The sequence below is a fragment of the Trachypithecus francoisi genome, unplaced genomic scaffold (genome assembly GCF_009764315.1).
Source record: "Trachypithecus francoisi isolate TF-2019V2 unplaced genomic scaffold, Tfra_2.0 Contig01461, whole genome shotgun sequence".
Taxonomy (NCBI): Eukaryota; Metazoa; Chordata; class Mammalia; order Primates; family Cercopithecidae; genus Trachypithecus; species Trachypithecus francoisi.
The window spans coordinates 15,983,528-16,008,984 of record NW_022681433.1 but is presented as its reverse complement, the minus strand read 5'-3'; the positions used below and the strand labels follow the sequence as shown (position 1 = coordinate 16,008,984).

Here is a 25,457-nt window from a genome sequence, read left to right as displayed (position 1 = left end):
CCATTATCAACACAGTGTTCTACAACCTGCTTTCTTTATTTTGTATTTATTTTTTTGAATTTTGAACTTTTTGAGACAGGGTCTTGTTCTGTTGCCCGGGCTGGAGTGCAGTGGTATGAGCACAGTTCACTGCATCCTCGATCTCCTGGGCTCAAGCAATTTTCCCACCACATCTTCTCGAGTGCGTGAGACAACAGGCGTGCACCACCATGCCTGGCTAATTTTTCTTTTCCCTTCCCTCCGCTCCCCTCCCCTTCTTTCTCCCTCCCTTCTTCCCTCCCTCCCTCCCTCCCTCCCTCCCTCCCTTCATCCTCTTGCCTTCCCTCCCCTTCCTTCCCCTCCCTCCCTTTTTCCCTCCTTTTTTTTCCTCCTTTTTTCTCTTTTTGTAAAGACGGTCGAAAACGCTTCAAGCAATCCTGCTGCCTTGGCCTTCCAAAGTGCTGGATTACAGGTGGGAGCCACTGTGCCCGGCTCTGCATCCTGCCCTGTATACCTGTGGAATGTGCCAGGATTAAAACTCAGAGGGCTTGAGGCCTGCACCACTATATGGCTGTATGACTTTGGATAAGTTACTCAATTTGTCTAAACCACAATTTAGAGGATATTCTTTACCTGTTTCACAGGATTAATTAAAAATTAAGATAATAGAATTTTCTTGGTAAACTCAACAATTATAAATGATAGTGAATTTGGTAAATTTCTCCACTACAGAGATGTCTGTGAAGGCAGGCAAGAGTGTGTTATACTTCGCTGTCTTAGTAAATGTTCGCTGCTATTTGTGTTCTGCGCCAGCACTTATCACAGAGCCTCACAGAGTCCATTTTCAGTAATTTTGCCTGCTGAGTTGAAGTAAAGTAGGGAACTGGTAGAGGGCAGAGCCATGATTCCTGTTTAGGGAGAGCACCTCAAAGGCAGGGGCTCTGAGGCTCCAGTAAACTCAGTAGTCGAGGACTTAGGATATACAGGAAAGGGAGTTGATGTTGGGTTATGGCTGGGGTAGGGGAGTTGTTTGTGAACAAGACAGGGACCCTTGGCAAAGTTTTGCCTGGTGACTAGAATTCAAGCTTTTATTTGACTGGGAAAGAGTTAATAACTTCCCAAGACTGCTATTATTTGCATATTACCAAACTCTGGCCTTTATACTCATTCTAAACACCCACAGATTTGTATATCTGTATCCATGCCTACGCATTTCTATTATCTTTTTAAAACCACTTCAGCATGCCTGTTATATTGGTTGCACCAGTTTTACATAACTCTGGACACAAATTTAAAATGAAATGGCAGAACACAAGCAGCAACGGTTTAGACAAGGCTATTTATAATTCTACAGTTCAGTCATTTATTGTCTTCACTAGAAGGTCATGGATTATTTTATATAGTTATAAATGCAAAGAGCTCTTCCAAGGAGAACGAAATCACATGTTGAGCTCTTCTGAGCAAAGGTGCAATGTAATTGCAAAGTGGAACATAATTATCACTGGGCAGAGAACAGTCTTAGGAATCTTCCTTATTGGCAGACCTTAAGCTACAATGGTCTTATTCCAGACTGGGAATGTAAAACAGAGAAGGAGGTGAAGGGAGACAGAGATACGCAACATTCCACCAAGAAAGGACTCTTCCCTTGAAAGTGCTGGATTTTCACTCCAGGAAGGGGAATAGGGTTTATGGCCGATCTCCTTGGCAGTCATTCTCTCTGTGAGTTCTTGATTTTGAATGGGGGTGGTAGTATGTCCAGCTAGAGGGAGGAATCATGATTGTCTAAACTAGTCATGGCCATCCCAGTCTTTGCTAGATACTTGAGTAATATCTTTCCCAGTTTGTTCTGGCCAGTGAGATGTAAGAGAAAGTCTGCTGAGTTCTTGTGAGAACTGCTTTATTTCGTAATTAAAGAGAACAACTAACAGAATACTTCCTTCCCTTCCTGTTTGGGTGAGGATACTGCGGGAGCCACCCTGCATCTATGAAGGAGAAGTCAAGGGAATCTGAGAGACAACAGCCCAGACCCCCATCACGGAGCTGCACGTGACCCTGGAACTTAACAGTTTCCGGTTGTTCCCTAGACAGCCATTGTCTTTATGGTGCCTTTTCCCCCATGAGGGAGGAAGGTGCCCTGCTTCAAGTCTTTCCAGTTGAATTGTAGTTTAACAGAGAAAATTGCCTTATGAACAGCCAAAAGTCAGTACAACTTAAATATGGCAGTTTATCTCAGGACATCTCCCAGCACACGTCCTCCTGAGAGCAAGTTGCTCTCAAAACCAAGGCAATGGGGAAATGGTCAGAAACATGACTTCTGTATTTTCCAGTTCATACACTGAAGACACCATTCATTCATTCATTCATTTGGAAAGTCAGCCAGTGAACAAACATTTATTAAGGACCTTGCCAGTCCCAGGTGCCACTATGTGCTGGGTACTCGAGTCACAAGCTAGAGTCCCTGTCCTGGAGACAGACATGAAACAAGCATTCTACCAGAAAGTAATGATAGTTAAGATCAGTGCCCTGAGAGCAAGTAACTGCAAGATAGGGGTGGGGACAGTGGCAGTGATCAGAGATGGCTTCTCCAAGGGAGAAACATGTAAACTGAAGAAACCATCTAGTCTAGTCTAGTTTACTTCAGGATTATTCAGAATTCTGCAGATGAGAAATGAGAACAGTAGGGATACAGAGAGGGAGACACCAAGAAATATAGGAGGAGAAATGATGGAACTTGGTGATTAATCAATGTGGAAGTGAGAGAGTAGGTAGAGTCAAGGATGTCTCCAAGGCTTGGGCCACTGGGTGGATGGAGACACATTCATTAGCATGGTCAATTACAAAAATGGGCTCCATTCTCCACCACTCTCTGCTTCCTTGCCCTTTCACATGTGACTCTTCTGCTGTTTCCACAAAGGCGCGGAGTGCATTTCCCTACTCCTTGAATTTGGGCTGGCCCCATGACTTTCTTTGACCAACAGAATGCAGCAGGAAGGGATGGGTTTGACCTCAAGGCCTAGGTCTCAAGAGGCCTTGTCCATTTCCACCCACTCTCTTGGAACTCTGCTCAGCTACCATGAGGGTAGGCCCTGGCCAACCTGCTGAAAAGAGACATGTAACTCAGTCACTACCCTCCCTCATCACAGCCAACAGGTGCCAGACATGAGTAAGGCTGTCCAAGGGCAGCCAGCTCCCACCTCCAGAACCTGGAAGCTCCCTGCAGATGCACCAAAGGGCTCAACAACTGTAAGTGATTGTTGTTCTAAACCATCTAGTTTGGTATGATTTGTCATGCAGCAAAAACTGGTACAACCAGGGTAGAGAAAGGTGTGAATAAGGGTGGGGCTGTCTAATAGGCAATTAGGTGAGGCTGGAACACAGGAGGCCAGAAGCCAGAAAGTCTTCTAACTGTTCAACGTTAAAGTCCTCAGGCTTCTGCCGTGCTATTTCTGGTGGGCTCCGGAAATCCAAGAACCAGTCCATAGCTCTCTTTTGTGTCCTGTTCCTCACACTGCCCCCCACCCCACCCTAGACCCCACCATGCACCTAGAAGTAAATACTTGGATAATGAAGCAAATGCATGACTCAAGCACATAGGATAGTATTAATGATGGACAGTTAGTGCAGAGCCAGGGCCGCCAGGCGGTGGAGTGCTCATGAGTGTTCAGGAATGAGCCAGTGCAATCCCTGCCTGCAGAAGAGGGGCTGGTAATGGATACTGAGCTGCTAACCATCACTGCCCCTAAGGGGACTTCATCTATCCCTAGCAAGGTCACAGTAACTGCAGTTGCCTCCACTGATACTAATGCAGAGCTCTTGCCCCCGCCCTCCCTTTTCCCATATTAACGTCATCTGTTAGCACCTTTGCTTTTCTTTTTTTCTCTTTTTTGAGACGGAGTTTCGCTCTTGCGGTCCAGGCTGGAGTGCAGTGGTGCCATCTCGGCTCACTGCAACCTCCGCCTCCCGGCTTCAAGAGATTCTCCTGCCTCAGCCTCCCGAGTAGTTGGGATTACAGGCGCCAACCACCACGCCCCGCTAATTTTTGTATTTTTAGTAGAGACAGCGTTTCGCCATGTTGGCCAGGCTGGTCTTGAACTCCTGACCTCAGGTGATCTTGCCCACCTCGGCCTCCCAAAGTGCTGGGATTACAGGCGTGAGCCACCGCGCCCAGGCCCTTAGCACCTTTTAAAAATAAAAAGGGCAACGTTTTACAGGAATCTGTCTCTCCCATTGTTGCAGAAACATCCAACTGATCGCACTTTTTCTTCTTCTCTCGCCAGCTCGTAACTCATCTCAAGTTCACCCACAGGTCTAGTGACTCCGGCTGGCTGCTGCGGGGTGAGGAGACTCCCAGAGTGCCTGACTAGAGGCCGCCCGCGCGCTCTGGATGGTGGCCTTATCTTCAGGGTCTGGGCCCCGGAGCCACAGTCCTGCCGCAGAGCGCCGCGAGCCGCGAGCAGCGAGCAGCCCGGCGAACCGCACAGCCTCGGCGATAGTCAGCTCCGCGGCCTCTGCTCCCGCTCCTCCCCTCAGCTCCGGGAAGGGGCGGAGACGAGGAGGAGCTAGGGCGGCCGCCGCGCTCCCGGGCGCACCAAGCCCTTTAAAAGCCGCGGGTCTTGACAGCTGTGCTGGCAGCCGCCGCGGTCTCGGACTCCTAGTCCCGCACTCCCCGCTGGCGAGCCGGCTCCGGGTGCCGCGAGGCCCAGTCCGCTCGGCTTGCGCGCCGGACCGCGGGACGCGCTCCATGCGGCCGCTCAGCATGTCCGGGCACTTTCTGCTCTCACCCATCCCCGAGTCTTCCTCGGACTGCCTCCTGCCCAAGGACATCAAACTGGCGGTGCTGGGCGCCGGCCGCGTGGGCAAGAGTGGTGAGTGCGGCGGGGACCCCGGGCGGCTTCACTCCCCGGCTCCGGCCGCGACCACTGGGGGCGCTGCAGACGGAGAAAGGGAGCTTCGGCCGAAGCGGAGGGCCGGGGGCAGGTAGAACCCGGCTGCTTTCGCGCTCGGGGGGTCCCGGTCAGTCCCGGCCTGCTTCCCTGGCGTTCCCTGAGGCTCTCGGCGGGGTTGGCGCTTGTTCGGGGATGAGGTGCGGGAGAGGTGTCCCGCCAGTTGTACTTGCGGCCGAGCCCGCGGCACCTCAGTTTTGCGGAGCCTCTGGAAGCTAGCAGTGCCCACGGTTCTGCGCCCCTCGCTCCCCCCAGTTCGTCGGGGGTTCCTGGGTTTGACTGGCTTGTCCGACTCCTTCGGTTGATTTTCCCATTTCCTTTTCAGCAATGATCGTGCGCTTCCTGACCAAGAGATTCATTGGCGACTATGAACCGAATACAGGTGAGAATACTTTCACGCTCCCTGCCTTTATGCTTGCATGTTTCTTTTTCTGGATGGAGTTTGAGAATTGAAAAGCAAACTCTTGTTCATTCTCCAGGCAAGCTGTATTCACGTCTGGTCTACGTTGAGGGGGACCAGCTCTCCCTGCAGATCCAGGATACTCCCGGGGGCATCCAGGTAAGAACCGCCAGGGGCAAACAGCTCACTCCCACCCGTCAGACCACCCCGGTGGGCACAGCACGTAGGGCGCCCACGCTGGGCGCAGGGGTCTGAACAAGGCGTCTAAACCAACGGCTGTGCATATACAGATAGGAATGGGCTGTCCACGGGGGGGGGGGGGGGGGGGGGCAGTAGTTGGGGTGTTAGAAACTCCCTAAGGGGGAGGCATGGTTAGAAGCAGCCTCCTCTTGTTAAGCACCTGACTTCACTTCACTTTGCAACCCTGGTGGGCCATTACTACTTAGGCGGGTCTCACCATTTCTTCCAGAGGTAGCCGTGGAACCATTAACAAAGAGAAAGACATTTACAACAAAACAAAACAAAAAAACAGGTAGGATTCTAGTGGGAGAGAGTCTTCTCCCCTGGTAAGCTCTGCTTTTTTTGAGACGGAGTTTCACTCTGTTGCCCACGCTGGAGTGCAGTGGCTGGATCTCAGCTCACTGCAACTTCCGCCTCGTAGGTTCCAGCGATTCTCCTGCTTCAGCCTCCGGAGTCGCTGGGAGTACAGGCATCCGCCACAACTCCAACTATTTATTTATTTACTTATGTATTTATTTTTATTTTTTTAGTAGAGATGTAGTTTCACTATGCTGGCCAGGCTGGTCTGGAACTCCGGACGTCAAGTGATCTGCCCACCTCGGCTTCCCAAAGTGGTGGGATTATAGGCATGAGCCACAGCGCCCGGCCAAGCCCTGCTGAAGTGCTGCTGTTAATGGCTGTTCCCTCAAGTCAGTAATTGCAATCAGATAACCCCTTGGCAGAGGGTCCAGAATGTAACTTGTTTATTAACCAGTTACTAATTGCTACTCCCTTCTCCAGGGGAAAGGTCTTGTGGAAGAACCCTAAGAAAGGAATTTCTTTCTGTAACATTCTTAAGAAGTGCATGTTAAAAATATTTTTATGGGTTTGGGAATAGATATTTATCTTGGCTTATTTTCAAAGTTTTGTTTATTATGAGTTAGTGTTTCCTAAAACTTGAGCCATTCTAGTTGAAGGTCATTCTTCAGTCAGCCATGGTTCACCAGAGACTGCCTGACAAGCAAGGGGTTTAAAAATAATGCAGGGATAACAGCTAATAAAGTAACTCAGGCAGCGAGTTTGCCTGGGAATCTGCTCTTTCCATATCAAAAGCCTGCTTCTGCAGAAGCTGGGTGGAAACTGAAAACTGTGTTTAGTGATTTCTTTTTCAAGTGTTTCTTCAAGGGTTGCCTTGATGTTTTTGAGTTTATCTCCCACTGAGGGTTTCCTTGACTGGATGTCATTTTGATGTTTTCTCAGATCCAAGACAGTCTCCCCCAGGTCGTCGATTCCCTGTCCAAATGCGTGCAGTGGGCTGAGGGCTTTTTGCTGGTCTATTCCATCACAGACTACGACAGCTACTTGTCCATCCGACCCCTTTATCAGCACATCCGGAAGGTCCACCCTGACTCTAAAGCCCCTGTCATCATTGTGGGCAACAAGGGGGACCTTTTGCATGCCCGGCAGGTGCAGACACAGGACGGCATTCAGCTAGCCAATGAGCTGGGCAGCCTGTTCCTTGAAATTTCCACTAGCGAGAACTATGAAGATGTCTGTGACGTGTTTCAGCATCTCTGCAAAGAAGTAAGCAAGATGCACGGCCTCAGTGGGGAAAGAAGAAGAGCCTCCATCATCCCTCGGCCCCGCTCTCCCAACATGCAGGACCTGAAGAGACGCTTCAAGCAGGCTCTGTCTCCCAAAGTCAAAGCCCCCACTGCACTGGGGTGAACTATCTCAGACAGATGCCTCTCCTTTTTAATATGCATTTGTGCAGCTAAAAGACTGGGCTTTTTCCTTTTTAATCACACATTCAGAGCTTATTTTTATAAAAAGATTGATTTTCAAGCACATGTGTATTTCTGAAAATTCAGTGACTGCCTAGAAGCTGGATAAAATGTTGTTTTGTTAAAAGAACTTTTTTTTTTTTTTTTTTTTTACTGTAACCACTGGCCACTTTTCCATTAAAGGCAAAATGGCAACATTGCTCGTTGTTTTCTCAATGTCTTTTTATAGAAATTGTACTTGCAGCAGCGCCCAGAACTGTCTATGCTTGCCCTCAGTCTGAACTCTGATTGGTGTCTCGCCGTGGGGAGGAGTTCATGTAGAGGGAGTCTGTTGTGGAAAAAGGAAAGTATGTGGCGGAGGAGAGGGATTTGAATAACTGCAGGATGTCTTTAAATGGGACACTGCCACCAGCCATGAAATGGACACTGTGTGATTTTTACGGGAAGGGGTACAGTGTGAGCTGATGCTAAAATGTTACAAGTCATGAGTAACATTGGTGCAAATGCAAGTTTATACTCTACCCATATGACAAAACAAAAACCCCTTTTATAGTATTCCTTATGTCAGTAAGTGGGCCCTACCACCCAAAAGTTACCTCAAAATTCTCCTTCCCTTCCAATAGGGCACCAGATCTGTCCATCCTCACTCCTGTTTTTCTCTAAAGCCTCACTCTCCCTTAATCTAGACCTCCCTTTGACTGGCAGGCAAGACTCATGTTTCTTGGCTTCTAGAATGGCATCTTCTGTTTGTCTCTTCACATCAGAACAACCCTACTAAAACTAACCCTAATCATTTTATCTCTATAAAAAACTCAACTGGTTTCCCTTATCTACTGGTTAAGATAGACAGGAGACATGGCATCAAGATTATTTACCACCTCTCCAGGCTAATCAACCCCTCCTTCCAACGCACACACCCCAACAGTCAGTCCATTCCAACGGATTGTCTTTCTCAGCCTGCTGCAGACTCTTTCATGTCTTCCTGTCTTGGCACAAACTATCCCTCTGCCTCAAATATTTTTTCTAATTCTACACCTAATGGCTTGCTAACTCATCTTTAAAAACTCAAGTCACATGCTACATTCAGCTCTGGGATGCCTTCACTGGTCTTCCTCTATTCCCGGAGCATTTGTGTTATAACCCAAGCCTGTCACGTAGCTATTTGTTACTCCATTGTAAGGAGTCCCCCTCGAGGGCAGTAGCTGCAGTTTATGATCCTGTATTCCAACCTTCTAGTTCAGTGCTTGCTCGTAGAGTGGTAAGTTTTAAGTGAACATATAATGAATAAGTGAATGAATACACCATTTATGGTGCCAAGGGTCAATGATGGGAGATTGGGAGATTACCATGAAACAAATTGTTACTTCTGCAAGGCAAGGACAGGTGTTCTGAGTAATTAAAGATTATTAGCTGTGATGGAGAGGGGCTGACATACGCAGTTTCTGGCAATCACAGACCATTACCCTTCCACAAGGACAGCTCTGTCCAGACCTGTGATGTCAGCACTGCTTTTCCCTGTAGTTGAAGGGTGTCTACCTATACAAAATGGCGTGAAGGGTTAAGAAAATTAGATAATACATAAAAGAGTGTCCAAATAATTAAGTAAAATATTAATTTGGTCGGGAGGCTGAGGCAGGAGAATGGCGTGAACCCTGGAGGCGGAGCCTGCAATGAGCAGAGATCGCACCACTGCACTCCAGCCTGGGCCATAAAGCAAGACTCCGTCTCAAAAAAAAAAAAAATCAATTTGGATTCCATCTTTTAAAAAATGCGTCACATTCTCCTTGTTTGCATGCTCTCAGAACAAAAGCTCCATCATCTGTTCTGCTTCCTGCCGTGCATCTTAACATTGCAGGTGTAGACCCAAGAACAGCTGATTCTCCTAGTCCCTGCTATGCCTACAACATGTCCAGATTGCGGCCTGTCACCAGGGACTTCTCTGCCTTCAAGGAACTGAGATCAAACATCCCGTGGGAAAAAGTTAAATCATAATCTAAAAGCTAAAGAAGAAGACAAGAGCTGTCCGCAGGCCACCTATGATCAAGTTTCAAATGAGTGAATGCTGAGAACAGAAAGTCATCTTGAACTCTTCAGGGGAGCAGGCTGTGGATCAGAAGGGTCAAAAGATGAGTCCCAAGGCCATTTCAAAGGGACTCACAGCCTTGTGGGCTCAGGCAGGCTGATGGGCCAAGCAGAAAGCACCCTCTCCTGTCTCTTTCTCTCCCAGTATCATAAATGATTGACCTCCAGGGCTTCATGGCCAGCTTTATTCTCTGGTCCCTGAAACTGGCCCAGCACAGGAAATGGCTTTTGCTTGTCGTGGAAAAACTTCGTTGTCTGTGGCTGCTCTTTCCCAGGCCTCCCGCTGATCAGCAGTGGGGTCTCCTGGGCATCATGGTGCTTACGGAGCATCTGGAGGGCTCTTGGGATGGTAGCTCCAGAGATGGAAGAGGTGAGCATGGAGTTATCGGAAGGCAGTTAAACTGGGAAGTTGTGTAGGGAAGAGAGCTGAGGGTATGGCCTTGGCTGAGTGCTAAGGAAGCCCTAACAGGGGAAGTTGAGCTCTAAGCCAACCTCCCCTTCCTTCACCAATGGGGAGGGCATAGTCGAGAGAGCCATGGGTGTCATTATTTTTCAGGCAGGGGCAGAAGTCCTGAAACACTGGACAGAACATTGGGTAGAACATTACAAGAAATGTGGGTGTGGAGAGAACAGTATCTGTGCATTTTATCCAATAGTTTTGCCTTACCCCTGAGGTGTTATGGCCAGTACAAGAATTTACCTGTATCCTCCTGAGAGAAGTGGGACTGTAGCTTCCCCCACCCACTTTGCCTCCCTCCTCCATCCCTGCCTCCGTGGGAAGCATCCCTGCCTCAGTGGGAAAATCTGTCTCTGAAACCCCCAGGCCTCCACTGCTGGCATTCGTTCTCCTTCTGGTCAAGGCTCAGTCACTGATTCTGCTTTAAAACTCTGCAGAATGATTTAATTAATGTTGCAATCAGTGTTGTTCTGGAGAAATGGATGCAATCCAAAATAGCTAAATTGTACATCCTGCAAACATTCCGTACTTCACATGCAACTCATGAGAAGCAAACTCAAATAATGGAAAAATAAGTCAATTGTAATAGAAGAAGATAAATTTGTTTTGCTTGTGTTTAGGCGAAGGGCACAACGGAAGTTCTAAAGTTTATTAATATCTGTTTAGAGAAATGGATTAAAATAAATACTGGAAGGCAGTGGTAAACAATTGAGCAAATAAAAAAGACAAGATGACTGTTCAGTTATAAATTGGGGCTTGAATTGCTTTTTTGCTCCTTGTATATGTTGCGATTTCAGCTTCTCATTATGCAAAGTTACCAATTCAAATGTACAATGCAAATATATTTTGTGTGATTAATAAATTATTATTACCATTTATTCTCTCTCCAAAAGGTGGAATATTTTGAAAGACTTTGTTAAAATTAGTTTCAAGCTACTGTGGCACTTAGGAAGAAAGATGTGATATGGAAAAAAAAAAAAAAGATTATTTTCCAAACATCATTAATTGAGCTAGGGCCCTAGAAAAAAATTAATCTATGTAAGTGATGATTTGGTTGCAATTGCAAAGCAATTTTCAGCATAACAGAGTAGAAATGTGCCTGCCTTAGGTGAAATGTCTAGAAGCCTCCCTTGTGTACTTCTCCTCTAGTAGAAAATCAGCTCTGTTAGGATTTGAATGAGTCCTCATTTATCTTCAGCTCCACAGCACCTGTTCAAGTGTCCAGTACACAGCAGGATCCTCAAAAATATTGGCTAAGCTGAACTGTTAGAAATATTGGAGTCCCTAAAGTTATTTTTTTATTGTTCATGAGTACAGAGGTGTATTAGGGTTCTCTAGAGGGACAGAACTAATGAACAGATATATGTGTGTAAAGAGGAGTTTATTAAGTATTAATTCTAACAATCACAGGATCCCACAATAGGCCGTCTGCAGGCTGAGGAGCAAGGAGAGCCAGTCCGAATTCTGAAACTGAAGAAACGAGTCTGGTGTTCAAGGGCCTTACCTCTGAAATGGAAGCATCCAGCACAGGAGAAAGGTACAGGCTGGGAGGCTAAGCCAGTCTCTCTTTTCACATTTTTTTGTCTGCTTATATTCTAACTGCGATAGAAGCTGATTAGATTGTGCCCACCTAGATTAAGGGTGGGTCTGCCTTTCCCAGCCCACTGACTCAAATGTTAATCTCCTTTGGTAACACCCTGTCAGGCACACCCAGGATCAATACTTTGTATCCTTCAATCCAATCAAGTTGACACTCACTGTTAGCCATAACAAGGGGTATATGTCTATATCCTGAGTTTTCTTCGTCAGACTGTCAGAGACAGCCCCTTTCCCACCCATCTCCCCAGCCTCTTTTTTTTCTTTTTTTTTTTTTGAGGTAGGATGTGGCTCTGTCACCCAGGCTGGAGTGCAGTAGCACCATCTTGGCTCACTGCAACCTCTGCCACCCAGGCTCAGGCAATCCTTCCATATCAGTCTCCCAAGTAGCTGAGATTACAGGCACGCACCACCGCATCCAGCTAATTTTTGTATTTCTGGTTGAGACAGGGTTTCACTAACCATGTTGCCCAGGCTGGTCCCGAACTCCTGAGCTCAAGGGATCCACCTACCTCAGTCTCCTAAAGTGCTGGGATTACAGGCGTGAGCCAACGCACCTGGCCTCCTTTCCCCTTCTTTAACTCAGAGAACATTCTCCAGAGAAAGGCTACTTGAACAAAATAGATGCTTTCAATTTTGCTTATATCTTTAGAAAAACCATGACAACAGTGATTTGCATTATTTTAAATCACATCTATTGAGAATTCGCTTCGTGCAAAAAGCCCTGTGCTACATGTTGTTGTGATCAAGACGGCCTTCCTTTCCCAGGAACTGAGTTCAGTGGGAGTTCTGGGTCACACCTCCGAAGGTGTGACTTGTTTTCTGGGAGATGTGAATTTAAACTCTGACCCTACCTGAGGGTGTTGAGAAAATCAGTGGGGGATGCAGATCACAGAGCTGAGGGGGGATGGAAGCAAATACCGCAAAGAGTGTGAAAGTATCATTACTAAGAAAGGATGTTTCTTACTTTACAAATTGTAAAGCATCATTTCCTTGGAGGCATGTGTTCAGTTCAAGATTAATGAGTTAAAATTATTATTATTATTATATTATTTTTTTTTTTTTTTTTTTTTTTTTTTTTTTTGAGACGGAGTCTTGCTCTAGCCCGGGCTGGAGTGCAGTGGCCGGATCTCAGCTCACTGCAAGCTCCGCCTCCCGGGTTTACGCCATTCTCCTGCCTCAGCCTCCGGAGTAGCTGGGACACAGGCGCTCGCCACCTTGCCCGGCTAGTTTTTGTATTTTTAGTAGAGACGGGGTTTCACCGTGTTAGCCAGGATGGTCTCGATCTCCTGACCTCGTGATCCGCCCGTCTCGGCCTCCCAAAGTGCTGGGATTACAGGCTTGAGCCACCGCGCCCGGCCGAGTTAAAATTATTTTTAAAATATTTACTGCCAAGTCTTATTGGCATTCTTTGCTCATATTGGAAAAACACTGTTAACTGCAGGGCTTACTTCTATAACCCAATTTTGCCTAGCAATACTAATGTGGATTTATAACTGGGAAAACAAGGATGCTTCAGAAGCTCCTGACAATGAATAGAACCAGCCTTGTGGAGACAGAATAGCACACGCTCCTGAATGAGGTCTGGGTGCAAATCCCAACTTTGCCATTGGTGATATGAGCTTCCTTATCTTAAAATGGAAATAATAGTACTCATCAGACAGAATTGTTTGTGGGATCTGACACCTATACGGTGCTCAGTAACTTGTAATTGTTTGTTTGTTTTTAAATATTTTAGGCCTGTAGTCCTGGCTACTTGGGAGAATAAGGTGGGAGGATCACTTGTACACAGGAGTTCAAGGTCAGCCTGGGCAACAGAGTGAGACCCCAGCTTTAAAAATAAATAAATAAAAGTAAAATATCTTGATACATTATGAAGCTGGTTTGGCAAATGAGTGTTTCCTGGGCTTGCTTGGATACTCTAAAAGATACAGTAGTTGCTTTGAAGTACATGATTTTTCCCATTTCACTTCTGGGAAAAAGAAGGTTTGCAAGGGAATAGTTGTTTCTTCAATAATAACACCTAACAATTACTGATCTTTTATGTATGCTGGGTTAATTTTCTAAATAATCCATTGAGATAGAACTATTATCATTCCCAATGATACGGGAGTGCTGGGAAGGAAAGAGTGTGGTCCCTTTAATGATACAGAAGAGGCGAAGGGAAATGCTGGGTAGAGGAGGGCATGGTCCCTGGCTAGGGCTCCACCCCCACGGACCTGGGTGAGAACAGGCTTTTTTGCTTTTCTGTCAAAAGTTACATTTCCCAAGACCACCCTGACCTGCCATGCCCCCATCCTGTGCCTATAAAAACTCTGACACCCCAGCAAGCAGACACACATGTAGCTGAACAGAGAGAGGAGCACATCAGTCAAGAAACACACAGGAGGCTGGAAGTCCAGAGCAACACATCCATAGGCACCCGCTCGCCAGCAGGCCAGCAGAACAACAGTGAGTTGGGCTGGGGTAGTTGGAGGAGAGCCGGGGTCAGCTTGACTCCAGTGGAAAGCCACCTCCCTTCTGGCTCCTCCATTTGCTGGGAGCTACTTCCACTCAATAAAACCTTGCACTCATTCTCCAAGCCCACATGTGATCCGATTCTTCCAGTACAGCAAGGCAGGTAACCCCGGGATACAGAAAGCCCTCTGTCCTTGCAATAAGGCAGGGGTCTAATTGAGCTAACACGAGCGGCCTATAGATGGCAAACTGAAAGAGCACCCTGTAACACACGCCCGTTGGGGCTTTAGCTGTAAACATTCACACCTAGACACTGCCATGGGGTCGGAGCCCCACAGCCTGCCTGTCTGTATGCTCCCCTGGAGGTCTGAGCAGCGGGACACTGAGGAAGGGAGCCACTCCCCCATCGCGTGCCCTGTAAGGAGGACAAGTGAACTTTCCCATTTTAGTATATTTCGTTTTTTTACATGTGCCCCAAAAAAGTATCTCCCATATTTCAGATTAGGAAACTGAGGCCCAGAGAAGTCAAGCAATGAATGGCCTAAAGTCATATGAGCCAAGAAACCAGGATATCTGGCTTCAGGAAGGGAAGATAATTCCGTGCAGTTCAGGCTGTTTCCTCTGCCCAGGTCTTTGTGCCTGCTGACATACTTGGGGGGAACTTGTAAAAAATACAGCTTCACGGTCCAGCTCCAGGGGTTCTGTTGCTATGTTTTTGAGCTGTGGTCGGTGGGGAACCTGCATTTCAGCAAACTTCCTGGTTTGCATTGTTACCTGATGTCTAGCTTTGAAGCTTGTGAGAAAGACCCCGGTCTGGACTTGTTCCAAGCTTCTTGTTTATCCAAGGGGCGGTCAGACTTGGACAGCAAAAGCCTTGTTGGGAAGAAGGCAGGTTTTATTGCTGGGTGTCTTGCCATGAGGCTGGGTGCTCAGCAAAGCTGCGTCCGGGCTGCCTCAGTACCACTTGGCAAAGCTGAGTCCTTCTCTGTGGCCAGGTGACTTTGAGTCACCCCTTTGAAAGCCATTCTGGGGTGGGCATAGTGGGCTGGAGATGGGGGTAGTGGGCATTATCTACGTCAACGGGCCCCAGGGACACCCTCTGACTGGCCACAGTCTCTCTTCTCTAACCAGTGCCCCTGAGAGGCAGCCTCTAAGGCAGCCCTTGGTGATTCATGAGCTTTCTTTTGTCTAGGAGGTAGCAGGTTAGCATCTTGTGAAGAGGAGGAGGTGACTGAATGTCATCCCAGTGTCCCAGGGCTGTGGGAGTGAATGGTTCCTATGCCAGAGCAGAAATTTGCAATGCACCTTTGAGAGCTCAAAGCATTCCCCGCTCCCACTCCCGCCCCCGCCATTGATCTTGTCCGGCACTGTCTCCAGGAATTGCATGCTGTGTGTGCACGTGCACCTGTCCATGTGCTGGGAGAGGCAAGAGAGAGGTAACAAGTTCAGAGTTTAAAAAGAAAGGCCAGGCTGGGTGCAGTGGCTCACACCTGTAATCCCAGCACTTTGGGAGGCCGAGGCGGGCGGATCACGAAGTCAGGAGATCGAGACCATCCTGGCTAACACGGTGAAACTCCATCTCTACTAAAAATACAAAAAATTAGCAGGGCGTGGTGGCGGGCGCCTGTAGACCCAGCTACTAGGGAGGCTGAGGCAGGAGAATGGCGTCAATCCAGGAGGTGGAGCTTGCAGTGAGCAGAGGTGGCACCACTGCACTCCAGCCTGGGAAACAGAGAGAGACTCTGTCTCAAAAAAAATTTAAAAAAAGAAAGAAAAAAGAAAAAAAAAGAAAGAAAGGCCAGTGAATATCCCCAGACTTGGGGACAATATGACGATTCTGCCACAATGTTTGAGGTGCTGTGGCTGGGGCCCTGTATGCTGGCCACATTGTAGCATCATAGTAAAACGAACAATAACAATTAGCTGCCATAGTTACTAAGTCTGCACTATTGTTCCATGTGTCACGGTTTGTTAGGGTTCTCCAGAGAAACAACCAACAGGAGATATCTATATCTGTATCTATATCTAATCTATATCCATATCTGTCGGTCTGTCTCTATCTATAGCTATGCCTATATTGATGTCAGTATTGCTGTAGGTATAGGTAAAGACACAGATATAGAAAGACATTTATCATAATAAATTGGCTCATGCAATTATGGAGGCTGACAAGTTCCAAGATCTGCATTCAGCATGCTGGAGAACCAGAGCTGATGGTATAGTTCAAGTCCAAAGGCCATCTGCTGGCAGAATTCCCTCTTGCTTAGGGGACATTAACCTTTTTTGTTCTATTCAGGCCTTCAAATGACTGGAAGTAGCCTACCCACATTAGAGAGGGCCATCTGCTTCACTCAGTCTGCTGAATTGAGATGTTAATGTCACCCAAAAACACCCTCACAGACACACCCAGAATAGTGTTTGATGAAATATCTGGGTACTCCATGGCTCAAATTGACACAGAAAATGAATAATCATATACAGCATGAGTTTTTGTTGCATTATCTCATTGAATTCCCCCAACAATTCTATCAAGTAGTTTACTATAATCACCATTTGACAGAGGAGGAAAATGAGGCTCAGAGAAGCTAATTCACTTTCTCATGGTTTCTCAGCTAGTAAGTGGCACAGCTGAGATTTGAATCTGAATCTTCCTGACTTGAAAGCCACTATACTGTGTGGCTTCCGAGCCAATTGTCTTACTGTATGCATCCTAATGGGTCATCTGGAAGCTGCTACCACTCTCCTAATCAACCATTTGGACCTTGAATATTGTACGGTACCCGTCAAGGCTGTCACTTGCAAGCAATAGAACAGACCGGCTGATTTAGTGAAAAGGGGTTATATTAAAAGGCTATTGAGTAACTTACAGAGTCACTGACTGAGATAGCTGGAGGACCACAGTGGAGGCTGTGCAGCTCTAAGGGAGGCTGAGATCCTAAATATCTGGCATTTTTAGCATCTTTGTCGTAGAGGGGCCCTGCTGGTCACCCAGGCTCATAAGGCAAAGGGGGGCTGGAGACTGAGAGTAGCCAGAAAAAACAGCAAAGGCCATCACACACATTTAGTGATGATTGACTGATGGGAAGTGGCGCCTACTTTCAAATGTAAACGTGACATCTGCAGAGACCAGCTCGAAGGTGTGTGCTGGGGACTTCCACTGGGGAAACTGAGGTTCTTAACTGGAGTGTTAACAACCAAAGCCTGTTAGTGAAGACAGTTATTATGGTGGATTGAGTTGTGTTACCCCAAAATAGATATGCACAGCCCCCAGGACCTCAGAGTATGGCTGTATTTGGAGTTAGGGTCTTTATAGAGATAGTCAAGTTACAACAAGGTCATTAGGGTGGGTCCTAATCTAATGTGGCTGGTGTCGTTATAAAAAAGGAACATTTGGACACAGTGACAGAGGGAAGGCTACGTGAGGAGACTGGGGGAGAATGCCACGTGAAGATGAAGGCAGAGATGAAGGGGTGATGTGCCACAAGCCAAGAAAGCCACAGAAGGCAGGAGTGAGGCTGGGACCAGGTCCTTTCGTAGCGCCTCCAGAAGGTGCACAGCCCTGCCAATCCTGAATCCTGGACTTCAGCCTCTGGAACCAGGAGACAATGTCTGTTGTTTAAGCCCCCCAGTTTGTGGTACTTGATCACTGCAACCCTACCAAACTGGTACAGGTAGTAAATGTCATAGCCCACATTCAAGCCTGAATCTCTCTGAATCTAAAGCCAGTGCTCTGTCAGAATCCAAATCCATGCCTCGCTGCCAGGCCTGAGCAGCCCAGAGCAGAAGGAAATAGGACTCTGTACTGGATTCCTGAATTCTGGACTAGGGTGTGGTTTAGCTGATATGAAATCCAAATGGCTTCCATAAGAGACAAGTGTCTTTCTCCCACACGTGCAGGTAAGCTGGGCACTGAGGCTCCTCTCTAGGGATTCTCAGGGGCCCTGGCACCCCCTCTCTGTCTCTCTGCCTTTCCCAGCTGCCACCCTCACAATGGCTCTCAGCCACATCCACATTCCTGGTAGCAGAAAGGGGGCTGGAAAGGGCAGGCGAGAGCAGGCTCCTTTCCTGTTTTTTTGGAGACAGAGTCTTCCTCTGTTGCCCAGGCTGGAGTGCAGTGGTGCGATCTCGGCTCATTGCAACTTCTGCCTCCTGGGTTCAAGAGATTCTCCTGCCTAAGCCTCCGGAATAGCTGGGATTACAGATGCTGCCACCATGCCTGGCTAATTTTTTGTATTTTCAGTAGAGACAGAGTTTTACCATGTTGGCCAGGCTGTTCTCGAACTGCTGACCTCAGGTGATCCACCCACCTCGGCCTCCCAAAGTGGTGGGATTATAGGCGTGAGCCACCACGTCCGGGCCAGACTCTCTTCCTTTAAGGCAAAGGCGTTGAACTTAACCATATCCCTTCATTCACTTCCACCATGTGACATAGAAATGCACTCCTTAGCATGGCAGCTCTTGTCTGAATGAAAACTACAATTTATTTAAGGAGCTGAGAACATTGTGAGATAGAGTTTCTTGAGATTTTGCAGGTTTGTATGGGATGAACAAGAGAAGGGGTGACTTTATTTCAAGTCTGGCTGGAAAAGGAAGTGGAAGTTGGCTCCCCAGTGGTGCTGTCCTAAGTCTTCTCAGTGGCTTCTCCGTTTCTGGGCCCAAGAAGCCTGGAGACTCCAGGGCACCTGTCTCAGCATCTCCTGAGTCACCCACACAAATCACAGCAAGGTCCCCAGCCTCAGCTGGGTGTGGTCAGACTGGAGAATACATCTGATGGTCAAGGTTGTCTTCATTTATGAATGTGAGGAGCTTGGGATGGAGGAAATGAGAGAAGTGGTCATTCATGGGCTCTGGTTCTCTATCTGGAGATGTAAAAGGAGTTGGGTGTAGTGGTCAAAGCTGGGCTTCCTTTCTGTGCCATTTCCATGGGCTCTGGTGCCCTCTAGGCTGGCCCTGAGATCAAAGCACCCCTGCGTGTGGTGGGAAAGGCATCTGAAAATCAAACTTGATGGGTGCTGCTGGAGCTATTCAAACCTGTAAAAGGTAGACTAGATAGTGGAATATGCAACTCCTTTTGAAACTTGGGTAAGTTATTTCACCTACCTGGCCCTTAAGTTCCCATTTATAAAATGAAAGGTTGAGGTTACATTGATCCTCCACAGAATCTACCATGTGGTAGAATCACACTTGTTTAAAATGTCACTCTCAGAGATTCCGACACAGGCTGGGTGCAGTGGCTCACGCCTGTAATCCCAGCACTTTGGGAGGCTGAGGCGGGCAGATAACCTGAGGTCAGGAGTTCGAGACCAGCCTGGGGAAACCCCATCTCTACTAAAAATTCAAAAATTAGCAGAGCGTGGTGGTGCACACCTGTAATCCCAGCTACTCGGGAGGCTGAGGGTGCAGAATCGCTTGAACCCAGAAGGCAGAGGTTGCAGTGAGCCTAGATCACACCATTGCACTCCAGCCTGGGTGACAAGAGTGAAACTCCATCTCAAAAAAAAAAAAGAGAGATCCTGACACAGCAATTCCAGTTGCGGCCCAAGAATAATAATACCTAAAGCCTACCGGGCATTGATATGTGCCAGACACTGTTCTGAAGAGTTTTCATTTGTGGATTAACTCATTTTATCCTACAATAGTCCTGTGAGGTATATACTTATCATCCTGATGTTACAGATATGCAAATTGTGGCACATGGCAGCTGAGAGACTTTTCCCAGGTCACACAGTTAGGATGCTGCAGAGCTGAGACCCAAGGCCTGTGACCTTGCCTGCCAAGCCTGCATTCTTTGCTACTGCTTTTTTTTTTTTTTTTTTTAAGACAGAATCTCGGTCTGTTGCCCAGGCCATTGCAACGGCACAATCTCAGCTCACTGCAACCTTTGTCTGCCGGACTCAAGTGATTCTCCTGCCTCAGCCTCGTGAGTAGCTGGGATTACAGGCACCTGCTGCTATACCTGGCTAATTTTTGTATTTTTAGTAGAGACCGGGTTTCACCACATTGGTCAGGCTGATCTCGAACTCCTGACCTCAGCTGATCCACTTGCCTTGGCCTCCCGAAGTGCTGGGATTACAGACATGAGCCACCGTGCCTGGCCTTCTTTGCTACTGCTTTAACAAGATGCTGTCATAAACCACAAACCAGCCTTTCTGCTGAATCTGTAAATAAACATTGCCCGGAAGGAGCTTGAGCTTTAGTAAAAAAGCTAAGATTGATGCTCAGTTCACAGAATACAAGGCTGACCCACATAGAAGTCCAAGAAAGGAAGAGCAATGTGCCCTGGGAGCAGAGTGGGTGGTCCATGAGGGGGCTCCAGTCTTTCTGACAGGGTTAAAGTGAGCATCTGAGAGAAGGAGGCACCGAAATGTGGCCCCCAAAGTGAGGAACATGTCGGGGTCGGGAAGGCGGGGAGCTTCCTGTCAGAGACAGTGGCCTGTGCCCAGAGTACCAGTTGCTGATGTGACTGGGCGTTCTCCACGGTGCAGGTCCTTTGGTTTGGTGGGGACACATGTAAGAGAGACTCAGTGGGAGGGGAGGCAAGTCTGAGACCAAATTGTAAAGAGCGCTGATGTCCTGCCAAGACAGGAAAGAAGCAGTGGACGCCCCAGGGGCAGCCAATACAGCAAGATGTGTTAGACAGAAGAGGAGGCAGTGGCCATCTCAAAAGTACCCTGAAGGCTGGGCACGGTGGCTCACGCCTCCTATCCCAGCACTTTGGGAGGCCGAGGTGGACGGATCACTTGAGGTCAGGAATTCGAGACAAGCCTGGCCAACATGGCAAAAAACCTATCTCTACTAAAAATACAAAAATTAGCCGGGTGTGGTGGCAGGTGCCTGTAATCCCAGCTACTCAGGAGGCTGAGGCAGGAGAATCACTGGAACCCGGGAGGTGGAGAGATTACAGTGAGCTGAGGTCGCGCCACTGCACTCCAGCCTGGGCAATAGAGTGAGACTCCATCTCAAAAATAAATAAGTAAATAAATAAAATAAATAATAAAATAAAATAAGTCCCCGGACCACGGCGGTGGCAGAGAGAACAGGCGGGATGCGGCAGATGCAGGAGTGACAGCTTAAAAGGAGAGTCCGCAGGAGAGAGATGTCTGCAACCTGGAGGTTGGAGCGAAGGAGACAGAGGTCTTGAAGGTGACCCAAACTTTTGAGTGCAGAACTGGATGAAAAGAAACATTCTGTTCCAGTGGAAGGTACCACAGCAGAGGGACTGGGTGGAGGAGGAAGTTGAATTGAGATTCGAAGATGCCCTCAGCTCAGAAGATACGTCAGGGTGAAAGGAATAGATTTGGGAGGTGGGAGGGGCACGATGCCGAGTGAGTCCTTTTGAAGGCCCTGGGGTGGAAGTAATCACGGAGTGTGTGATATTCCTTATGCTGACGGGCAGGCTGGGTGATGCAGATAGCTTAGAATTTGATGTTAATGCTTTTTTATCTTGGCAATGTTGCTTGGTAACGTTGGTACCAAGCCAGATTAGTAAGATTTACCAAGATTAATAAATCTTCGTAAAATTGCTTAATTTCTTAATAATTATAATACGACTTTTTGTTGTTGTTGTTTTGAGACAGGTCTCGCTCTGTCGTCCAGGCTGGAGTGCAGTGGCGCAGTCATGGCTCACTGCAGCCTCAACCTCCTGGACTTAAGTGATCCTCCCACCTCAGCCTCCTGAGTAGCTGGGACTACAGGCACCCACCACCATGCCTGGTTAATTTTAGTATTTTTTGTAGAGACAGGTTTTGCCATGTTGCCCAAGCTGGTATCAAACCCCTGGACTCAAGCCAACTGCCCACCTTGGCCTCCCAAAGTGCTGGGGTTACAGGCGTGAGTCACTGTCCCCGGCAATAAGGTAACTTCTAAAACGGAAAATCTAGTTTGTTAAGACTCTACTTTTCTCTATCCAAGGCATACGTACACAACACACACACACAAATTATATATATATATAATAAATGTGTATATATGTATATATAATATACATAATATATGTGTGCATATGTATATATGTATATATATGTAATATATGTGTATATATGTGTATATATAATATATGTATATATGTTATATTATATATATATGTCTAGAAACCATTGCTATGGTTACTAAATGACACTACATAGGGCTGGCAGAGCATCATCCTTGTCCATAACCAGTACCTGTTGAGCTTGTGCCAGATGTTTAGCACATTTTCCACTTCGTTACTGCTCAAACTCTAATCTTTGAATAACGACTGCGTTTCTCTCTTGCAAGGGGCAAGCAGTCCCTGCTGCAGAGGAGTGGCCTCTTCTTTAAAACTGGTGCCTCATCAGTTGGTTAGGTTCCGTTTGGGCAGTCCCTTCAGGAAATTCTTGGTTTTCTTTCTGGTTTCTGTGTCAGGGCTCCTTGTCGTAAGGAGGTGGGATAGAATCGGTGGGGGGAAGTCTCCATTGCCTGCTGCTTGGGACCCAGACCATGAGTCTTGTAACTGCATCCGACTCATCTGACTCCACATTTGTGTAACAAAGTTGTGAGTTGTTTTTCCAGGTTGAAGGTCATGTAACCTGAGCATGCCCAGATAAACCAAGTGGGCAACCACAGGCAGGACCTAATTGCTCAGACCAAGGAACAGGGAATGAATTAAGAAGCAGAAACTTGACTGAGTATGGTGGCTTATGCCTGTAATCCCAACACTTTCAGAGGCCGAGGCAGGCGGATCACCTGAGGTCAGGAGTTCGGGACCAGTTTGGCCAACATAGTGAAACCCTGTCTCTACTAAAAATACAAAAATTATCTGGGTGTGGTGGCATGTGCCTGTAATCCCAGCTACTTGGGAGGCTGAGGCAGGAGAATCACTTGAACTCAGAAGGCAGAGACTGCAGTGAGCTGAGATTGTGCCACTGCATTCCAGCGTGGGTGACAGAGTGAGACTCTGTCTTACTCTAACAAAAAAAAAAAAAAAAAAGGAAGCAGAAACCAGACAGCAGGACCCAGGATCCAGTCAGATCATTCCTCATTACCCTGTGACTATCAAACCTGCCCCAACTCCCAGACTGGGGAGACAGATTTGAGGCTGACTCCTGTCTCCTTGTTTGGCAGCCTTGCAATAAACTGCTCTCTCTACAGAAACCTGGTTCAGTGTTTGACTTTCCAAAGTGTGTGGGCAAATGGGGCCAGTTTAGTTCAGTAACAATCTTACCTGCTTTATTTTTGGCAAATCTTAGCCTCTTTAAAAAACACTTTAGCCGGGCTCGGTGGCTCAAGCTTGTAATCCCTGTACTTTCGGAGGCCGAGACGGGCAGATCACGAGGTCAGGAGATCGAGACCATCCTGGCTCACATGGTGAAACCCCGTCTCTACTAAAAAATACAAAAAACTAGCCGGGCAATGTGGCGGGCGCCTGTAGTCCCAGCTACTCCACAGGCTGAGGCAGGAGAATGGTGTAAACCCGGGAGTCGGAGCTTGCAATGAGCTGAGATCTGGCCACTGCACTCCAGCCTGGGCGACAGAGCGAGACTCCGTCTCAAAAAAAAAAAAAAAAAAAAAAAAAAAAAAAAAAAAGAGAACACTTTAATTTTAAAATAAGTTTAGATTTACAAAAGCGTTCCCAAGATAGCACAGAGGCTTCTTGTGTGGTCTTCACTGAGCTTCTATTGTTATTATCTTATATAACCATGGTGCATTTAGTGAAACAATGCTATTGTGTTTGTTTTCTGTGGCTGCTGTAACAAACTACCACAGACATGGTGGCTTTGAATAACACAGATGTATTGTCTTACACATCTGGAGCTCACAAGTCCAAAATGGGTCTCACTAGGCTCAAAGCAAGATGTTGGCTAGGTGCAGTGGCTTACGCCTGTAATCCCAGCAATTTGGGAGTCTGAGGCAGGTGGATCACTTGAGCTCAGGAGTTCAAGACCAGGGTGGGCAACATGGCAAAACCCTGTCCCTACAAAAAATACAAAAATTAGCTGGGTGTCGTGGTGTGTGCCTGCGGTCCCAGCTACTTGGGAGGGCTGAGGCGAGAGGATTGCTTGAGCCCAGGAGGTTGAGGCTACAGTGAGCCGTGATGGCGCTACTGCACTCCAGCCTGGGTGACAGAGAGAGACCCTGTCTCAAGAAAAAAGAAAGAAAGAAAGAAAGAAAAGATATCCCTAGGGCTGTATTCCTTCTGGTGGTCGAGGGGAGAATGTTTCCTTGTCATCTCCAGCCTCTAGAGGCTGCTTGTGTCCTTGACCTGAGGCCTCCTTCCACTTTTTTGTTTAGCTGTATTTATTTTATTTATGTAGAGAGGAGAAGCTTGCTATGTTGCACAGGCTGCCCTGAAATTCCTGGGCTCAAATGATCCTCTTGCCTCAGCTTCCTGAGTAGGTGGGACTTCAGGCACATGCCACCTCACCTGGCTTACTAAACTCTATTTTTAAGAACAGTTTGAAGTTCACAGTAAAATTGAGTAGCAAGTACAGAGAGTTCCCATATATCCTCTGCCCCCACACGTACACACCCCCCACTATCAACATCCCGCAACTCTGCCCCCACACGTACACACCCCCCACTATCAACATCCCGCAACTCTGCCCCCACACGTACACACCCCCACTATCAACATCCCGCAACTCTGCCCCCACACGACACACCCCCACTATCAACATCCCGCAACTCTGCCCCTACACGTACACACCCCCCTATCAACATCCCGCAACTCTGCCCCCGCACGTACACACCCCCACTATCACATCCCGCAACTCTGCCCCCGCACGTACACACCCCCACTATCAACATCCGCAACTCTGCCCCCGCACGTACACACCCCCACTATCAACATCCCGCAACTCTGCCCCCGCACGTACACACCCCCCACTATCAACATCCCGCAACTCTGCCCCCGCACGTACACCCCCCACTATCAACATCCCCAACTCTGCCCCCACACGTACACACCCCCACTATCAACATCCCGCAACTCTGCCCCCACGTACACACCCCCCACTATCAACATCCCGCAACTCTGCCCCCGCACGTACACACCCCCCACTATCAACATCCGCAACTCTGCCACTCGCCCCCGCACGTACACACCCCCCACTATCAACATCCCGCAACTCTGCCCCCGCACGTACACACCCCCACTATCAACATCCCGCAACTCTGCCCCCGCACGTACACCCCCCACTATCAACATCCGCAACTCTGCCCCCACGTACACACCCCCACTATCAACATCCCGCACTCTGCCCCCGCACGTACACACCCCCCACTATCAACATCCCGCAACTCTGCCCCCGCACGTACACACCCCCCACTATCACATCCCGCAACTCTGCCCGCCGCACGTACACACCCCCACTATCAACATCCCGCAACTCTGCCCCCGCACGTACACACCCCCCACTATCAACATCCCGCAACTCTGCCCCCGCACGTACACACCCCCACTATCAACATCCCGCAACTCTGCCCCCGCACGTACACACCCCCCACTCAACATCCCGCAACTCTGCCCCCGCACGTACACACCCCCCACTATCAACATCCCGCAACTCTGCCCCCGCACGTAC

At 47.9% G+C, this 25,457-nt stretch overlaps 1 protein-coding gene and 1 long non-coding RNA gene across 5 annotated transcripts in view; both read left to right on the top strand.

Annotated features, from left to right (window-relative positions):
* Window positions 1-396: 396 nt before the first annotated feature.
* Window positions 397-7,525, top strand: RASL11A (RAS like family 11 member A). Of its 4 annotated transcripts, none has more exons than XM_033236584.1 (5): window positions 397-3,222; window positions 4,286-4,844; window positions 5,248-5,304; window positions 5,402-5,481; window positions 6,802-7,525. In XM_033236584.1, the coding sequence occupies exons 2-5, from the start codon at window positions 4,364-4,366 to the stop codon at window positions 7,267-7,269; spliced, it is 1,086 nt and encodes a 361-aa protein (XP_033092475.1). In that variant the 5' UTR covers window positions 397-3,222; window positions 4,286-4,363; the 3' UTR covers window positions 7,270-7,525. The 4 variants fall into 4 exon arrangements, with proteins under 4 accessions (XP_033092475.1, XP_033092474.1, XP_033092477.1 ...); XM_033236583.1 differs by having other exon boundaries at window positions 4,257-4,844; XM_033236586.1 differs by lacking the exons at window positions 397-3,222; window positions 4,286-4,844 and adding an exon at window positions 4,860-4,956.
* A 3,752-nt stretch (window positions 7,526-11,277) lies between these two features.
* The window catches only part of LOC117098108, a 105,050-nt gene continuing 90,870 nt past the window's right edge, over window positions 11,278-25,457 (top strand). The window contains exon 1 of the long non-coding RNA XR_004443182.1: window positions 11,278-11,401. This is a non-coding gene — a long non-coding RNA (uncharacterized LOC117098108). The remainder of the gene's footprint in view (window positions 11,402-25,457) is intronic.